We start from the raw sequence: 17,790 nt of genomic DNA, 5'->3' as shown, positions 1-17,790 counted from the left end.
GAGTCTTCAGCGCTTCTCCAACTATCCTCCTTAGCTCGTTGAAGTTCGCCCTCCTAAAATCTAGGGCCACCACCTGACTGCTTGCCTTTGCTACCTTGCGCTGAATGGTGAATTCTTAACCCAAATAACATAGCACTGGCCCTCTACCATAATAGCAAAGCTTCTCGTTTCTCTTTAACTGGAGAGAAATGCGTTGTGCTGCAGGTAATGATGAGCCACACCATCTGCACCCCACTTTCTCAAACCCTAGATCCGCCGGGGGGTTAATACCTACTTTCCTCATCTGTGCTCTCTTGCTCCTCAACCAAGGTGCAGTCAATGAGCGAGATCACGCCGTTCTGAAAGAGAGAAGCAACAGGCACCCGAGGGAGATGTGAGAAATGGGCACAGATGCACACGCGCCTCCGTTCTCTCCACTGAAACCCCTTGGGGCTCGGCAGGAGGGAGATGGATGGGCTCCCTGTCCTTTTGCTATATTAGCCATGTCGAACCAGATAGAAACAGGATCCCAGGGCGAGCAATCGTGCATGTGTTTAAGAGTCTACAAGGGCCTTCTCTACTGAAAAGCAAAGATCCTATTGAGACCCTGTTAACAAATCACCACCCATCCCCTTGATGACGCGTTTCATGTTTTGACAGGTAGAAATGCATAATGAGACATTAGGAAATTGCCATTTTCCCTGTACAACTGATCAAGCAAGTTGTTTATAAATGATTGAAGATGAGCAGCAAATTGAATTCCCCCAAATTTTGCCGTTGCAATCAACCCCTCTTTGCCATGGACTCATTCTTTCAAACCAGTAATTTCATGCCAGTAATGAACAATTTCTCTAAGATTCGCGCTCAATTAACTGCAAAACATCCACAGACAAAAGTGAGAGGCTGGGGAACGGATTGGAGGTGTTATGTACAAATTTAGGCTCTAATTAACATTTCCCACTGAATAGATTGTCAATATTATTGCAGCAAACCATAGGTAACTTCTTTTGTAATTTCTCTCTCGTCTTAGCGCGTGACTCAGATCAGCTCGTCAGTGACTGGGCATCACATGAAAGATGCTGAACTCGTCTTGAGCGTTGCATTTAAATACACGGAGCAAATCTCCAGTTATGTCAGGGAACCTGGGGAACTCACAAACTCCAGATATCAGCAAGAGAGCCGGGCAATTATTTTTAGCGTTGGCTAAACCGATGGCTGGTTCAGGGACTTTCAAAAGGTAACTCTTTCCCTTGGGGGGGCCTGGCTTCTGGCTCTACCAGCACACAGCAAATTGGTACTTGGACCAAATTCAGTGATTGACTTTAGCCAAAAAAAGAATAATTACAAGGTGTTAAGTATTTCCAGCTTCTTCAGAATGAAATTTTTCACTGCAAAAATGCTGGGGCGTTGTGTCTGGACACATCCAAACGTGTCTGGACGTGGCGTCTGGACGCATTGGAAATATCCAAATGCAACATTTGGGACACGTGTGAACCCTTCTGGGTTCGAAATAGCATTTTTGTTCAAAAATTGACCTGGAATAAAGAAGGAAAAGGGGCTATAAGAAGGCTTCAAAAACTCAAAGATGAAAGGAAGAGTTTTGATTTGGGTTGAACCCAACACTTCTGGTTGACACAAAGCAGTTTCCTGTGGTTTTCATCTCACTGAATGGAGGGGGGGTTTTCCCCAATTTTTTCATTTGGCCACTGGGCTGAAAAGTCTGCTGTTGGACTAGCACATGACACATGGCAGATACCGTGCCCACAGGACATCCTGTGTGCCAAGTCCATGTGGCCTTTGCTCTCGGTACACGGCACGATGCAGCGGAGACTGCCGGCCGACCAGGACGTGGCTCCGGGGGCTTCACTGGAAACCTGCCATCCTTCCACCGACGTCCCACGTGGGCCTCTTCCCACCTCTGTCAACTCTGTTTTGGGGCTTGCTGGAGCTACAGGTCGGCAGACCGAAATCTCAGTCCCCACCCCAGGCGCACAGCTGCTTGCTCGTCTTCCAGACCTAGCGGGAACCCTCCACGCACAAACCAGACGCAGGCGCAAGGAGCAACGGGTTCGAAAGCTCCCCAGCCCACCCACTCCAACACGGCCGAGGCCACCACTGGGCTGTCCCTTAAACCATAGCTTGCAGCAGGGCAGCGCCGGGGGAGCCCCCCAAGCCCTGCGGTCCAGGGCAGCTCGGGGCGTGGGTGGGAGGACGCACCTTGGTTAGATGCAGTTTTCCACCTGAGCCCCTGGTGCAGATGATCAGGTGCTTGGAGAAGAGGAAGCACTGCCTCTCGCCCTCCTTCCTCAGGGACAGGGAGCCCAGCCGCCCCCGCGTGATCTTGCCCTTCTCCGACATCGGCACTTGGATGAGGGAGCCTGCGGAGGGGACAGGACCTGTGACTACCCCATGGCGCCTCATCCTGCCCGGGAAGCTGACTCGGTCACGTGCCACGTGTGTCAGGCAGGCCGCGGCAGTGCCCCCTCCCCTCAGATACCACTCCTTGACCCTGCACCTTGCCAAGGAGGTGATGGTGGGTGAGCTGAGCCCCGCGCTGCTGTGTTAATGGGTGGGGGCGAGGGGGGCCGGTTCTCTCCATCTCTCCCCGCTCCCAGTCACTGCTGCTTGGTGCAGGTTTCTCCCACCTCCCTCCTTTGCTTGGGCAGGGATGCAGCCGAGGGTCTCTTGTTAGGATGCCCTGGGTCCCACTGCAGACTGCAGACAGCTGCTGCCTGCACAGAGCAGGGGGTATTGGGGCAAAGCAGCAGGGGATGGAGAGGGGTGTCCGGGAGGGACCCCTGTGAGCCCAGAGCCCACCTACCGGGTCTGGGAAAGGCAGGGTCCTGCCCAATGTGCACGGGAGGAGATTGAGGGGAATGAAGTCCAGAGGCCATACCTTGTCTGACAAAGGTCTGGCTGGTGTCCAGGAGAATCTCACACCCTTCGATAATCATCCTCTCGATCGCCAGGTTCTTCCGGATGTTTTCTGTCTCGCTCACCTCGTCGTGCATGATCCTAGAGCAGGGGAAGAGAGCATGGGAGACTGGGGGCGACGTCCACGGCCCTGCCTGAGACTGCGGCAGGGTTGCTTTTCACGTCTCCGGCAGCTGCGTGCAGTACAGTTACGATGAAAGAAAGCCAGGGGATAGCAGCCCACCCCACAGCCTGACACGTGTCCTGGAGCACACGACACTTGGCAAGGGCTTGCTCCACGGCAACCTATCTAAGATCGCATGCTGCAGGGCAGGATTCAGCTTTGGTTCAGAGAGAGGTGCTGGGCAGAGGACAGGGCAGGATGGGGGAGCTGATTTTTCCCCTTTATTTGGCACTGGGGAGGCCACATCTGGAGTCCTGTGTCCAGCTGTGGGCTCCCCACTACAGAAAGGATGTGGACACATTGGAGATAGTCCAGCGGAGAGGAACGAAAATGGTCCAGGGGCTGGGGACAGGACTGGTGAGGAGAGGCTGAGAGAACTGGGCTGATTTCCTGTGCAGAAGAGAAGACTTTCCCAGCCTAGAGCAAGCCAGGGTGTGCGGAGGGTAGTGTGAGCCCAAGGTCTCGTACCCCTTCCTCCCTCCCCTGCACCCTGGGTAGCACAGACAGCGCTCCAGGACAGAGGGCACCCGGCAGCACCGTTCCCCCGCCAGAGCCACAGTTAGACGGTCAGCGGCGATGCAACCCGTGTGCAAATTGCAGCCATCGCCTCAAGGGCCAGAGGCCGGAGCTGCTCTGGACATCACCTGCTCTGACGCTCCTTAGCTTTTCTGGTATTGCACCGCAACATGCCTGCACTGTCCCACCACGGCGCACAGGCTCTCCGTGCTCTCTGCCCATCAGCAGAGCAAGACCTGCCCAGCGCTGGAGGACTCCCAACCCCTTCCTCTGAGGAAGAGACCTCCACGTGAGCTGTTCTGACCTGGAAAGTTCTTCCAGCTTGGATTTGGCATAGTCCAGGCTGTTCCTCTCCACGTGCTCATGAGGCGTGTGTGCCAGCAGCTCGTGCAGCGTCAGGATGTACCTGGGGATCTGAGCAGAAACCAAGGCATGAGGGAGATGAGAGGCATGTGCAGAAGGGGCTCCAAGGTACCCTGGGCTGGGTCAGGAAGACACCAGCAGCTCTGGGCACTTTGCACAGCTCCTTGGAGCTGCCCGTGCTAAACCCTCCAGCCTGCACCAGGCCCCACAGAGCTGCCTCTGCTCCAGATGCACCCCAGAGTCCTGCACCATGCACCACCTGGTACTGCCCCCCTAGCCAGGAGCAATCACAGCCAGGCCAGGCCTCCAGCCCCTGGCACACAGGACAAAGTACCAGTGCTTAACTGGTGAACGACACCTGCCCTTGGCCCTGACTCAGGTGCTGGCTTGGAGGCTCCTTGTCCTCTTCTGGCCTCTGATAGCAGGAGGCACCAGGCTCCCTGTTGGGGTCTTCCCCACCACCCACCGAGGGAGGTGACATGCCCCTGCCAAATCCTGGTCCGGGGCTTCAGCGCTTTTGCAGCTAAAGGGACTTTGCTGCCTTGGCTCAAGGCTCCGCATGCCCAGGGCTGTGCTGGCTGAGCTCCCCTTGCCATGTCGTTCTCCCATAAGAAATTCTTCTGGGAGTGATTTAACTCAGGTTATTTTTCTCCTGGAGCAGCCATTTTTATTCCAGGAGAAAAAAAAAGCCTGAACATCTGTACACTTGGGGATTCTCCTGGGAGAGCCACAGCTCTGGAGGTCTGGATGAGGCCTTAGGACCCCCAACAGCCCATCTGGGCCCTACAGGGAGAAGGCAGCAGGACCCTGGCATGGGGTAGCATGGGGCTCTCCCCACTGGCTGGCAGCTGGGTGGAAGCTTCCAGCCCTGGCGTCTCGGGGAGCTGAGGGCACTGGGTGCTCGTGCAGGGGAAGGCAGGCCCTGTGCGGCTCTGCAGGGGTGCAAGGCGAGCGCCACGCACCTGGAACATGGGGTAGGTGAGGAAGGTCTCGAGCGTGCGCTCCTCACAGTCGGGCTTGGCCTCGTAGTGCTTGAGCAGCTTGTCAAAGTCACGGTTCTGCTTGCAGTGCGCCAGGATCTGCAGGCTGTACTGGTGGTTGCGCACAAACTCCTGGTAGATGTTCAGCATGGGCAGCAGGATGTCAAACAGGTCAGCTGTGGTGGGGACAGGCTGTCAGGGCAGTGTCTTGCACCGCTCTTCTACTCCTGGCCAGGCTGGCCCTGACACCTGTGCTGGCTCCAACCCTGGGTGGTTTGGGGTTGGATAACCAGGGCTGTGCCCAGCCAGGCATGTCTCTGCCAGGCCAACCTGAGCACTCTGCAGGCATCTGCAAAGAGCTGAGTACTCAGGCTCTGTCAGCCCCACTCTTGCAGTCCATGGCATGGTCGCAGTCCCCAGAGCTGGCTGAGACCCCATGAGGCACCAGAGAGCTCCCCGCTGGCACCAAACGGCCCTCCCTCTCTGAAAGCAGGATTCTGCTGCTTCCACAAGCTTGGGGCAGGGGGAAACAAGCAGCAGGGAGAAGCAAAGGGCCTGGGCTTCCTCTTTGTTCTCCTTTTTTGGTTAAGAGAAAGCAGAACTCTCCCTCGCAACGCGGCTGCAGCATGCACCAGGGCAGCATGTGCAAAAGGGCCAGGAGCCAATCAATGCTCTTTAGTAGCCAAAGGCTTTTCTGTGGACAAAAGAGCAGCTACAGGGAGCTCGCCCCTTCATGTAGCTGCCTTGCAAAACCCCAAGCCCGGCCATCGGAGCGCAGAACTACTTCATTCCATGTTCCCCTGAGGATCTTCTGCCTTTGGGAACAAAACAGGCTGGTGCCTTGCATAGCAGCCAGCAGCGATGTGCCACAGAGAGGTGCCTGGCATCTACACGGCTGGAGAGAACAACCATTGAATGTCTTGGGAGGAAGGGCCTCAGCGAGAGAGCGGGGGATAAATGCAATAAGGCCACACAGGGACTCACCCAGCACGAGCGTCGGCCAGCTGGAGATCCTCGCTTTCAGGCCTTGGTAGAAGATCTGGTGCAGGAACATGATGGTTTCACTGGGAAACAAACCCAGAGTCAAGAGGCTGGGTCAAGCCCTGCTTATCGCGCTGGGGAGAGGGTAGCTGGCACACAGGGAGGGGAGTGGAAGGGAACACCTCCGGGCACGGCCAGGGGACCAGCTCATGGGACAAAGCAGCTCAAGCCACTGGCCAGCGAGACAGATAGGCTGCCAGGGTCACCATCTCAGGAGCAGGACCGAGTACTACCAAGGTATCCTCTTTGGCACAGAAAGGAGCAGTCCTTGCAGGCCCTGCACTTCTAGGAAGACAGGGTTGAAGATGCCCCATGCCACCCTGCTCAAACCCACTGCCACCCTCTGGCTGGGCACGGGACCTAATGAGGCAGTAATGAGCTCCATCTCAGGGGTTTATTTTGGCTTGAGCCCCCACCCAGAAACCCAGAGAAATCCATCTCCCCATGCAAACAAACCTCCCCACTCGCCAGCAAGAGGCAACATAAGGGGGTTTCCTGACAGGGGAAGGAAAAGAGGACATCCCACAGCTTTAGGAAATCCTTCACAACCTGTTGCACCCCACTTCAGTGGTTTATCACAGTCAGCATGTTCAGAGATCTGGTGCCAAACAGGTGAATTTGGCAGCCAGTGGGGCCAGTGCAGCTGCTCCAGGACCTGCCTCTCCCTGCCATGTTTAGGGCCAGGATGACACAGAGCTACTACTGCAGTAGGGAGAAGCTGGTGCCCTGGGGCACTAGTCCTCCCATGCGGGTATGTGGAGCAGTAGTTCCAGGCAACGCTCCCCCCGGTGCCCCCATCACGTCCCAGCTCAGACTGGTGCGGCAGGGCTTGGTGGAGGGTGCAGGCAGGGAACCCCCCAGGGACTCTCCTCTGCCCCCCCAGTGCAGAGACCCAGAATGCAGCACCAATGGCAAGGCTTGCAGGGTATGCACCTCCCTTTCCAATGGGCAGGGGTCCGGAGGAACTCCCTTGGAAAGGACCTATTTCTGGAGCACCTTGTTGCTGCTCCCAGCCTCAGGTCTGCTGGAACAGGGGCCAGAGGACAGCTCGGCATCCCAGATGCCTTCTGTCCCTGCCCAGCTCTGCAAACCCCTCATTTCTCCCCATTGCTGCCACGGGATAATCCCCCAGCAGCCTGTTCTGAGTGGTCCTTGGCAAGGCAGACCCAACTGTCCTTGACTAACCCGGGCCTTGGTGCCTGGCCATGAGATCCAGCGTTAGCTTCACTGGTACCTTGCCACCTGCGGCACTGGACTTGGTGAGGTCTGTATGTCCCTGCAGCTGATGGCACTGGGGCCCCAGCTTGGCTGTGAGCAGTGGAGCAAGTGTCTCCCCACCTCCTGCTGTCCCCGACACCTGCAGAGTGGGGTCAAACCAGGCAGATCCAAGAAGCCTCCGTCCTGTGGCCAGCAAGGCCAGAGCTGGACTCCTGAGCCTGGACACTCCTCATCCCCTGGCTGCCGGCAGGATGCTGGTGGCATCACACTGGCTTCCTCCTCCGCCTCGCCCAGGAGATTGATGTCTCCTCCCAGGCCACGTCGTTCATCTCCTTTCTTGACAACGAGGTACAGTCTCCATTTAATTTGCAGCCGCTGATAAATGACTGTCACCACCCCCATGCCAGGCCCAGCTGCTGCCTGCTCCGACCTATTGTTCCCAGCATGCTTGGGACATCTCTGATTATTTCAGTCACCCCTGGTATTGCACACAGTTTCCATCCACCTGAGCCCCCCACCCCGGGGCTAGGCAGGATGCATGGGGGCTTCTCTCAGGGTATCTTCCTACGCATTTTCTGGGAACAGATGGCCACATGGGCCAAGCAGGAGCCAGCTGGGTCAGATGGACCAAGGTTTCAGCAAAGCCCTTACACAGAACTCAGGCCCCTGCCACACTTTACATATATTATGCAACTAGCTGGTTAAGCATGCAATATATTTAGATGTGCAAAATAAGATTGGCCATGTGTGCAAAGTAATGATACAGCCATAAAAATGGCCATCCAGCTACAAAAAGCCAATCAGCTACAGAGTGGATGCATCTACACATGCCAATTTAAGGCACATTATTAATTTTTAAGGTGTATTAAAGGCACCAGGAGGCAATATTTTACAGTTAGGGTGGCCATAATCTGGACTCAACTTCTCAGGGAAGCGGTCCTCACTCCTACCTTGGGCAAATTCAAGAGGAGGTTGGATGATCACCTGTCTGGGGTCTTGTGAACCCACCATTCATTCCTGCCTGCGGCAGGAGGTCAGGCTAGATGATCTCATCAGGTCCCTCCTGACCCTAGTGACTATGAAACACATGTGCACCCTTAAAGCACCTTAAAAATGGCGATTTTAAACTATACGTGCCTAAATTTGATACCTGCAAAAGCAGGTATCGAATTTAGGTGTGCATAGCTAAAACATCTTAATGCATGAGTAGATGCATGAAAGCACATTAAGTCAGTGTATGTCAACCAACTTGAGAATAACTTTAGTCCCAAGCTTTTGTTCCTAACTAACTTTCGTCCCAAGTTCCTAATTTTAGTTCCAAGTTTTGTTCCTAACCAACTTTAGTCCCAAGTCGGTCTGCACACCATGTTAATGCACCTTAGTGTGTGCATGTGTAGATGTGCATCTAAATCGCCTTAATACTCATTAGGCAAATGTGAATTAAGTTTAGGCGCACGTAAAAGTACATGTAGACACACACGTGCAGTTAGTGCTTGAAAATGTGCAAAAACTTGATAGCTGGTTTCTATCCAGGTTTAATCTGCATGTGTGGCAAGTCCTTCAGATTTGGGCTAGGCATGGCCTAGGGGCAATGACTTCCCGCCCCTCTATGCTCACTGCTGGTTTTGAAGCTGGTAAAAGAACCGGGATTGGTAGGAACATACCAGAGGCCAGTGGATGTCGGTCTGCATGGCAGCACCTGTGGATATCAGGCCCCACCAGCTCAAGTCCTCCCTTCACACAGGGGAAGCAGTGACATGTGCTCCCCTCCATGCACACAACCCGCTGCACACACCACAGCAGATGCACAACAACAGAAGCCAAGACTAAGCATGAGTTACAGCTCCTTTGAGGAGACCCCAGAACACGCTCTCTTTTCTTCACCCTCCATTTCAGTGTTTCTTTGGCGTAGCAGGCTTGTGGCCACAGGGACAGCCCCCACCTGGCTCAGGCTCAGTTGAGCCCTCCCTTGGTCTCTCACCTGCCACACCTTGTCCAGCGCAGAGGATATCCGGAGGGAAGATGGCCCAAAGCAAAGCTCGAGGTGTGACATGTCTCAGCATCTGAGACATTCAGAGGTTGAGGACCAAGCTGCCGCTGCTGCCTGCATCAATAATGGGTGAAACCCATGCACCAGGGTCCAAGCAGGTCTGGAGGTCCAGGCTGGTCTTCTGCAGTTGGGGCCCCATCTCTGCCCTTCCAGTCTTCCTGGACTACAGCAGCAGGAATAGGCTATGTTTTACTGGTTTCCAACATATTAGGAGGTGTGTCCCACAGAGAACACCATGCTCAGTGCTTTCAGGGCTGGGGAGGGTACGACGTGCCCCTCGGCACCCCGTCAGGATCAGCGGAGCGGTGAGGCGCTTCAGAGGCAGTGACAGACCCATGTCATGCTGGGGTCCAGCAGTGCTAGGCGAGCATCCCATGGGAGCCTGACACAGGAGCAGAGAGTTGAGGCCACACCGAGCACATCTGGACAATGTTACTTGATGCTACTCCCACGGACAGATAGGCGATGGGAGTCCACCGGGAACCCTCATGGGATGGGACTGGAAACAGTGCCTTCCTGCACCCCAGTAGCCTGGGGGAGCAATGTGCCCTGGGGTGTCCTGTTGGAGGGGTCCGGCTTGGAGAAGCATCACTCCTACCCACAGCTCTCGTGCCTGGCTGCCTGGGGTGACACGCTGGGCACTGCTTCAGCTGCCCCAGGCTTTGTGTCCCCAGCTGGAGTTATGGAAGCAGCAGCTCTGCTCTCTTGTCCAAACCCCGGGGAGGAGCGTTGCCAGCAGACCAAGGGAAGTGATTCCTCCCCTCTATTCAGCACTGGGGAGGCCACATCTGGAGTCCGGTGTCCACCTGTGGGGCCCCCCCACTGCAGAAAGGATGTGGACAAGTTGGAGGGAGTCCAGTGGAAAGCGACGAAAATGGTTGTGGGGCTGGGGGACAGGACTGGTGAGGAGAGGCTGAGGGAACTGGGATGATTCAATCTGGTATCCCATGATCACCTCTTGGCAAAACTGGCCAGTTGTGGCCTTGGGTCCACCACGATCCGCTGGCTGGGAAATTGGCTCCGTGGTCGGACCCAGAGGGTAGTAATTGATGGCAGTCAATCGTCATGGTGTCCTGTGACCAGTGGGGTCTCCCAAGGCTCTGTCCTTGGACCCATATTGTTCAACATCTTTAATGATGTGGACATTGGAGTCAGAAGTGGACTGGCCAAGTTCACTGATGACACCAAACTTTGGGGCAAAGCATCCACACCTGAGGACAGGCAGGTGATCCAGGCTGACCTGGACAGGCTCAGCAAATGGGCGGACGAGAACCTGATGGTGTTCAACACCAAAAATGCCAGGTTCTCCACCTTGGGAGGAAAAACCTGCAGCATCCTTATAGGCCCGGCAGTGCTACGCTGGCTAGCGCTACGGAAGAAAGAGACTTGGGGTCATCATTGACCACAAGATGAACATGAGCCTGCAATGCAATGCTGTGGCTACTAAAGTGACCAAAATGCCGGCTTGCATCCATAGATGCTTCTCAAGCAAATCCCGGGACGTCATTCTCCCCTTGTACTCGGCCTTGGTGAGGCCGCAGCTGGAGTACTGCGTCCAGTTTTGAGCTTCGCAATTCAAAAAGGATGTGGAGAAGCTTGAGAGGGTGCAGAGAAGAGCCACGCACATGATCAGAGGTCAGGAAAACAGACCTTACAATGATAGGCTGAGAGACATGGGACTCTTTAGCCTGGAAAAGCGCAGGTTCAGGGGTGATCTGGTGGCCACCTATAAGTTTATCAGGGGTGACCACCAGTATCTGGGGGAACGTTTGTTCACCAGAGCGCCCCAAGGGATGACGAGGTTGAATGGTCATAAACTACTGCAAGACTGTTTCAGGCTGGACATAAGGAAGAATTTCTTTACTGTCCGAGCCCCCAAGGTCTGGAGCAGTCTGCCATCGGAGGTGGTTCAAGCATCTACATTGAACACCTTCAAGAACAAATTGGATGCTTATCTTGCTGGGATCCTATGGTCCCAGCTGACTTCCTGCCCCTGGGGCAGGGGGCTGGATTCGATGATGTTCAGAGGTCCCATCCAGCCCTAATGTCTATGAAGTCTATGATTGAGTCTGCAGAAGAGAAGACCGAGGGGGGTTGAATAGCAGCCTTCACCTCCCTGCAGGGGGGCTGCAAAGAGGCTGGAGCTGGGCTGTTCTCTGTGGTGGCAGACGACAGGACAAGGAGCCATGGGCTCAAGCTGCAGCAAGGCAAGTTGAGGTTGGATATTAGGAAAAACTTTTTCATGAGGAGGGTGGTGAAGCACTGGAACAGGTTACCCAGAGAGGTGGTGCGGTCTCCATCCTTGAAGGTTTTTAAGCCCCGGCTAGACAGAGCGTTGGCTGGGATGATGTAGCCGGGGCTGGTCCTGCTTGGAGCAGGGGGTTGGACTAGATGTGACCTCCTGAGGTCATTTTCTATGATTCTATGAAACTTCCCCATGTTGTTGCCTCCATGGCCCCTGGGCGCGTGTGGATTTGCTGCAGGGGCAGGCAGGGTTAATGCTTTCCCCACTGGAAGCCAGAGGCCTGTCCTCACTGCAAGCAAGGCCGGGATGTGGCTAGATAGGGAGCGTCCCTGGAGCCCCGGCCAGGGTGGTAGAAGAGCCAGAGCTGCCCAAAAAGGAGGAGACCTGAGGTGAGAGAGACATGGAGGGAGCGCTGGTACAGGCACCCAGTCGCCGTGCTAGTCCAAGGCAACTGGCTCATCCCCTGGATGCCCCCCGCACAAGCCCATGGAGGATTTACATAAATAAAATGGGCTAGGAAATACACAGGGGCATCCTCCTCGATTTTGGGCAGAATGCAAGGACTCGGGGAGGGAGGAAGGCAGGAGACACGCTGGGGTCTGGGCTCAGCTTTCCTTGGACTCAGCTGCTCCCTGCAACCCACGAGCCAAAGCATCCCCCATCCACTGCCCGCAAGGCCCCCCGGTCCGGACACTCTCCGGACACGGCATATGCAACACATCCCCGCAGCTGCAGCGCTTGTGTCTTCCAGGACGGGGAGGGGGCTCAGCCCCACGGAGCAGCCTCGTGTCCCCGTGCAGGGCAGGGCAGACCTACAAGCCATCCCCTGCGCATTCCCGGGACGGCGCTCACCTGTTCAGGAAGATGCTGCTGACATCGTCGTGCGTGATGGGCGGCTTCTTGGAGCTGGCCGCCATGCGGAGTGGGCGCAGGAAGTTGTTGACGAGGATGTGCAGCTGCTGGACGTACTCGGCCTCGGCCTCCAGCATGCTGAACACGACCTGGTTCCTCTTCCTCATGCTGTCGGCGTGCGGCGAGCGGATGTAGTCCTGGATGATCGTCTTCCACTTCCTCCTGCACAACCAGCCGCGCAGGAAGCTCTGGACCTGCGAACACATGAATGAGCTCGTTACGGGGCTGGCGTAATGACCTGGGCAGGCGCAAGGACCCCAAAGCTCCTCAATTAACAGCTCAGTTCAAGGCCCCTTCTTACAGCCAGCAACATCCTAATTTCTTCTTTGACAAAGATGAATGCCGGTCTCCCTCGCAGATGAAAGGAGGCGGCGTTCGTTCTTGACCTGGCCCTTGCAGCGGCACAGTAGAGCAGCCTTTGCTGTTAGCAGGACCACGAGGATGTGGGAATACCCAGCCTGCTTTGTGCCTAAACCTGCCTAGCCATTCACCAATGGATGGGTGAACCGGGAGGTGCCCATGCAAGGATGCACGCACGTAGCATAGTACACACAAGGCACAAGTACCTCAGCTGCATAAAAAGCTTCCGCGTCTTGTGTGTATGATGAGCGCTATCTATATCGCATCTAAATCTGTACTCAGCCCTGGCTATACATAGATCCATGCACCCACCCCCACACACCGACATACACACAAACTCATCGCCATCTACCCCTCGAGAAGCAGCGGGAGCTTGCCACGTGCGTGGCAAAGCTTCGGCGCCAGGTCTCCAGGCAGGGGACCTGCCCCGGTTGGCCTGACAACTACAAGGCATCACATCCTGACCCAGCACAGGTAAAGCAGGCGCTGGATTAGGGTGGAAGTGGCTAATTTGCATCTGAGCTGGCATGACCAGCCTCATGCTGTGCCCTTGCCAAGCACAGAAGTGGTGCCTGATGAAGGTGTGCATGCAGTAATGATTTCCAAGGCAGCTGTGCACATCTCCCTGCAGGAGTTCATCAAGTTCAGGCAGCTCAAGCAGCCCTACCCGTTCAACACCCACATGGTGATTCTCAACCAGGGTGCCCCAGCACCCAGGGGTGCCTAGATAGCCTTGCGAGGGTGCCACACAAGGTGTACACACCCAACGGTGCAAGAAAACCCCAGAGATTCCAAGCAGGATTTGTCGTGTTAAAAACCACTCCAGCCTGGTGCGGTCTGCCCGATTTCTTTCCAGCAGGAGAATGACTCTATTGTTTTTCCCTAGTCAAAAAACTAATGAAAACTAAGAGCTGGCTTTTCCCGAGGGGTGTTTCCAGTCTAGCGAAAGGTGCTTTGAGTCAACCAAGGTTGAGATGCCCTGCACTAGCAAGTAGCAAGGAACATGCCTCCTTCCTGAAATAAATGCCCAGGAAAATCCTCATGTTGTGCCTCTGAAGGGAGTTAGCCCCTGGGGAAAGCACCCAGCCTTGACTATATACCTGGCTTTAATAAGGGTACATAATTTAATAATGGGGAGGACCAACCTTTTTAATTTTCTTGATATCGCTGTCGTCGTCGTTGGGCACGTTGGTCTGAATGGACTGGATGCGCTCGTTGTCTTTGAGCAAGGAGGCGATCTGCAAACACGTGGAAACAAGCTGAGCCTGCGAGACAGGACATGGCCGCGAGCAATCTCTGCCCCCTCTGCAGTTTGTGCCATTCCCAGGGACAGGATTTTGCCGTAGGTGAATCCCCCGATAGCCCGATTCTGCTCCCGCACGAGGCTCAGACCCCGTCCCGACTCCCACTTCAGCTGAGAGCAACGTCTGGTTCTGTTGCTATGGAGGAAGCACTAAGGAAGCGTATGAAAAGTATTGCAACCATAAACACGAAACAGTTTTCCCTCCTACAGCGTATTTGGAAAGTTGGCTGGACGCACTTCGTCGGCGTTATCGAACAGATGGGAAACAGGGATTAACAATTCTGCACTAGAAACGCAGCCAGATGCATGCAAAAGGCGGGGGAGACCCGCACCTCATGGACTAACTATACACCAGAGATGCACAAGTTTTCGTAAGCAAGCGCCCGCTGCATCGGGTGCCTCGGCACATCCCTACATGGACTCTGATTAAGTGGCCAGTGCTTATGAAAGCTAATGCACCTCTGATTTAGTTAGTCTCTACCCCACCTTCAAGCTGACACAAGCAACTACTGCCGCTTTCTGCACATAAGCTCGGGATAAGGAGACACAGCCCAGAGAAAGCCTCGTGCTGGAGGAAGGGTGGGGAAAGCTGCAAAAAAATCCCGCTGCTTTCGTTTGGCCACTTGCAAAAAGGGGCAAGTTGTCACATATTCACGGTTTGTCATGAAAACGGGTATTGAGCCGGCTGGGTTTTGATTCAGCATATTTCCTGCCCTTTTCCTTTTTGTCACAGAAAAGGGGGCAGCAAGGGGGAGAGAAAAGGCAGGGGCGATCATACAGTCATGAGAAAACAAAGCTGAAAAACACTTTATATTTTTCATGTTGTTGCAAAACAATCACAAATTAAAATCTAAATCAAGAGTGCTCACAACACTTTCCAGTTTTGGAAAAAGCCCGTTTTTTTTAGAGTTTTTCCCAAGGAGGGTTTCTAACATCTGGGATTTGAGAACATGTTGGCGGGGGGAAAAATGAAGACACGCTGGGCTGTCTGGGCTCGGCAACACAGGGAGGTAGAGGAGGTGTCAGAGCACGAGGAAGGGGATTGAAGTCGAAGTTCCCTCTCCCAGGCGCACAGCCAGGGAAGCAGCTGCTGGGTGGGACATATTTTCTTATTCCTATGAAGACACCTGTGATTCCCCCCAACTTGTCCTGCCCGCACTCAGAATAAAGCTGAAATCTCAAAACTTTTCGTGAACTTGACAGGCAGACCTAATTAGCCAGGTTCAGACAAAGCAGTTTGTTCCAATAATTTAGGCAGGTTTTGTTCCGACATCCAAACATCTGGGCGAATTATTTACAAATAAGACCGTCGTCGACCTTGGGAGCAAAAGGCCCCGTGCACAAGCTCAGGGTGCCAAGACGAGAGGCTGCCAACTCCAAAGCGAGTTGGGACTATTGTCCGACCTGCCCCCGCGCGAGTCCGTGAGCTGGATGACCTGACGGTCCTGCCCGAAAGGAGAGGAAACACTACGCAGAGACCCCCCGCAGCTCTTCAGCAGCGAAACCGCGCAGCCCGGGCCCGTCTGCGGACAAAATCCATCCCCACCCAGCGCCTCTCGAACAGGAAGGATCTCCCCACCGTTGAACCCCATTCCCGGAGACACCGGAGCTTCACCATTCACAGCTCAGTCAAGAGCGGGGCTTTTCTTTCCCCTGGAGAACTTGAAACCGAGCTCCCCGCTCCCGAATGCAGATCAAACGCCACGTTTGACCGTTTCCTCCTGAACGCCGGCCAGCCCCCACAGACGGGTGCAGGCCCTCGGCTGCCCAGGAGCCTCCGATGCGGAGCACAGATCAGACCCGCCCGATGCCACCTTTCGCTCGCTAACCCTCTGCCGCGCCAAGGGCAGGCCGGGCAAGCGCCACTGTCCCAGCTGGTTTCGTTCAGGAAAGCCCAGGAGCATGACCTTAATGCTAAACCTGTGCTTAAATCTCATTAAAATCATGGATTTGAGTGCACTGCAGTGCCAGGAGCAATGCACGGCAGCAGGGAGCAGGAGGCTTCTCTGAATCAAGACTCCCTTGCCTGATTCTGCAGGGTCTCACGGATGCTTTCCTATTCTCGGAGGGTTTGGGGCTCAGCCCCCCGTGCAGGATTGGGCCCGGGGAGCATGCTTCCCCCAAGGCCAGCCCGGGCAGCAACAGGCCCCAGGTCTGTCTCCAGAAATAGCAGCCGTCTCTCTTGGAAACAGGCCTCCCTGCCCCTGCCAGCATCGTCCCGGGGCCAGCTGCACGATGACACGCTTCATCAACGACCGGGGTGTATCAAACAGCACATTAAAAACCGAACAGAGTTATTTCGGATTCCCAATCAGCTCCTGGCTGGAAACTGCTTCTTCTCGGCGCTGCAGAGCGAGGTTTAAAGCCTCTGACGGATAAATATTCAGCACGGCAGAGGGCTGGATGGGGGGGGGGTCTTTTTTTTAAATCAGGTGAGCAAAATTTGCACATTAAAGTAGAAGCCGATGATCGGATCGGTACTTCAAAAGGACGTGGAGGAGAAAACAACACAAGGTGCAATCCCATGCAGGCCAGCCCAGCCATGTGCAAATTACCGCTGGCACTTTGCCAGCTTTTAAATGATCGATTATGCATTTTAACCCATAATCCTTTGGCTGAAGTCAAGGTGTGTGTGCAACTCCCATCTTCCCCTCGATGCCAACAGCTAGCACAGATGCCCTAATCCCAAGGTGTGGGAAGTTTGAGCCCGCTTATCAAAAGCGATGTAATTGGGTCAGACCAGACCTTCCTTCCCGCCAATGCGATGGGTCAATGTCAACGGGCCGCTTGGTGCCACGTGTCCTCCTAGCTTGTTTAAATTCAACGCGCACAGGTGGGAGGAAGGGGAGACTAGGCCCTAAAACCTGCTTGACAGACAGCTGGGCCGGGGGTATTTTCGCAGCGTGCCAGGGGCGCCTCCGCAGTTCATTCCCTGTCGCCGTCTGGGTCGTGCGCTCTCCTGGAAGCGGAGCTGGTGCAGGTTCAGGAGACCGGCCCCGATCCCTGTGGATCGCAGGGATGCTGCAGCATGATGGATCCACGTGCGTGCATCCGCACATGTGCGTTGTGAGGAGCCCTCCTTCGAGCTCCCTGCCCGGCTGTTGGATGAACACCCCTGCACGTGGAGGTCACCCCTGGAGCCAGGGGGGCTACAACGAGACACTCGGGTCTGCCTCTGCTTGTCCCCAGGGTCCAGCGATTCCTAATGCAGACCCAGAGACGTGCCGGCTGGTCAGCAACAGCCCAAAGACGGGCAGCTTGGCCGAGCAGGCTGAGTGGGGCTCACCCATGTGCTGCCTGGCAGGAGCGTCCAAATCCAGGCTGTTCCCCTTGGCCCTTCAGAAATGAGCCTGCACTGCAATGTCCACCCAGCCGGCCCTGCACGCTCCTGGCCAGCCCTGCAGAGCCCAGGGCACTGGCTGTTCACTAGTAGCGGTACCTTTGTTCACCTATGGGGGCAAATGCACCGCTTCTGCTTCAGGACAAGGTCAGGATGTGGCCTGCTCAGCTTGGGGGGCAGCTCCCGGACCTGTTGTCCAGGGCAGCTTGGGCTTGGACTGATAGGAACGGAGGCTGTTCACGGGGTGCATGCTGGTGCACGGGCGTGCGGAGGTCTCTGCGATCAGTCACTGTTCAAATTAGAGAATCACAGACTCATAGATGCCGAGGGCCGGAGGGGACGTCAGGAGGGCACATCTAGTGCAACCCCTGCTCCAAGCAGGACCA

The 17,790-nt window shown here is 55.3% G+C and overlaps 1 protein-coding gene across 1 annotated transcript in view; it reads right to left on the bottom strand.

Moving 5' to 3' along the window:
- RASGRF1 (Ras protein specific guanine nucleotide releasing factor 1) overlaps window positions 1-15,968 on the bottom strand; it is a 46,068-nt gene extending 30,100 nt beyond the window's left edge. Inside the window, exons 1-9 of the mRNA XM_019503798.1 lie at window positions 15,894-15,968; window positions 13,907-13,999; window positions 12,342-12,595; window positions 5,920-5,999; window positions 4,918-5,111; window positions 3,897-4,006; window positions 2,876-2,994; window positions 2,197-2,357; window positions 275-338 (exon numbers count right to left, since the gene is read on the bottom strand). Coding sequence (XP_019359343.1) covers window positions 275-338; window positions 2,197-2,357; window positions 2,876-2,994; window positions 3,897-4,006; window positions 4,918-5,111; window positions 5,920-5,999; window positions 12,342-12,595; window positions 13,907-13,999; window positions 15,894-15,968 — 1,150 coding nt within the window. The remainder of the gene's footprint in view (window positions 1-274; window positions 339-2,196; window positions 2,358-2,875; window positions 2,995-3,896; window positions 4,007-4,917; window positions 5,112-5,919; window positions 6,000-12,341; window positions 12,596-13,906; window positions 14,000-15,893) is intronic.
- Between the last annotated feature and the right edge of the window lie 1,822 nt (window positions 15,969-17,790).

This window comes from Gavialis gangeticus, unplaced genomic scaffold, assembly GCF_001723915.1.
Source record: "Gavialis gangeticus isolate Ggan-Ray unplaced genomic scaffold, GavGan_comp1, whole genome shotgun sequence".
Classification (NCBI taxonomy): Eukaryota; Metazoa; Chordata; order Crocodylia; family Gavialidae; genus Gavialis; species Gavialis gangeticus.
The sequence above is the reverse complement of the archived record's forward strand: the minus strand, read 5'-3'. Positions and strand labels throughout refer to the sequence as shown.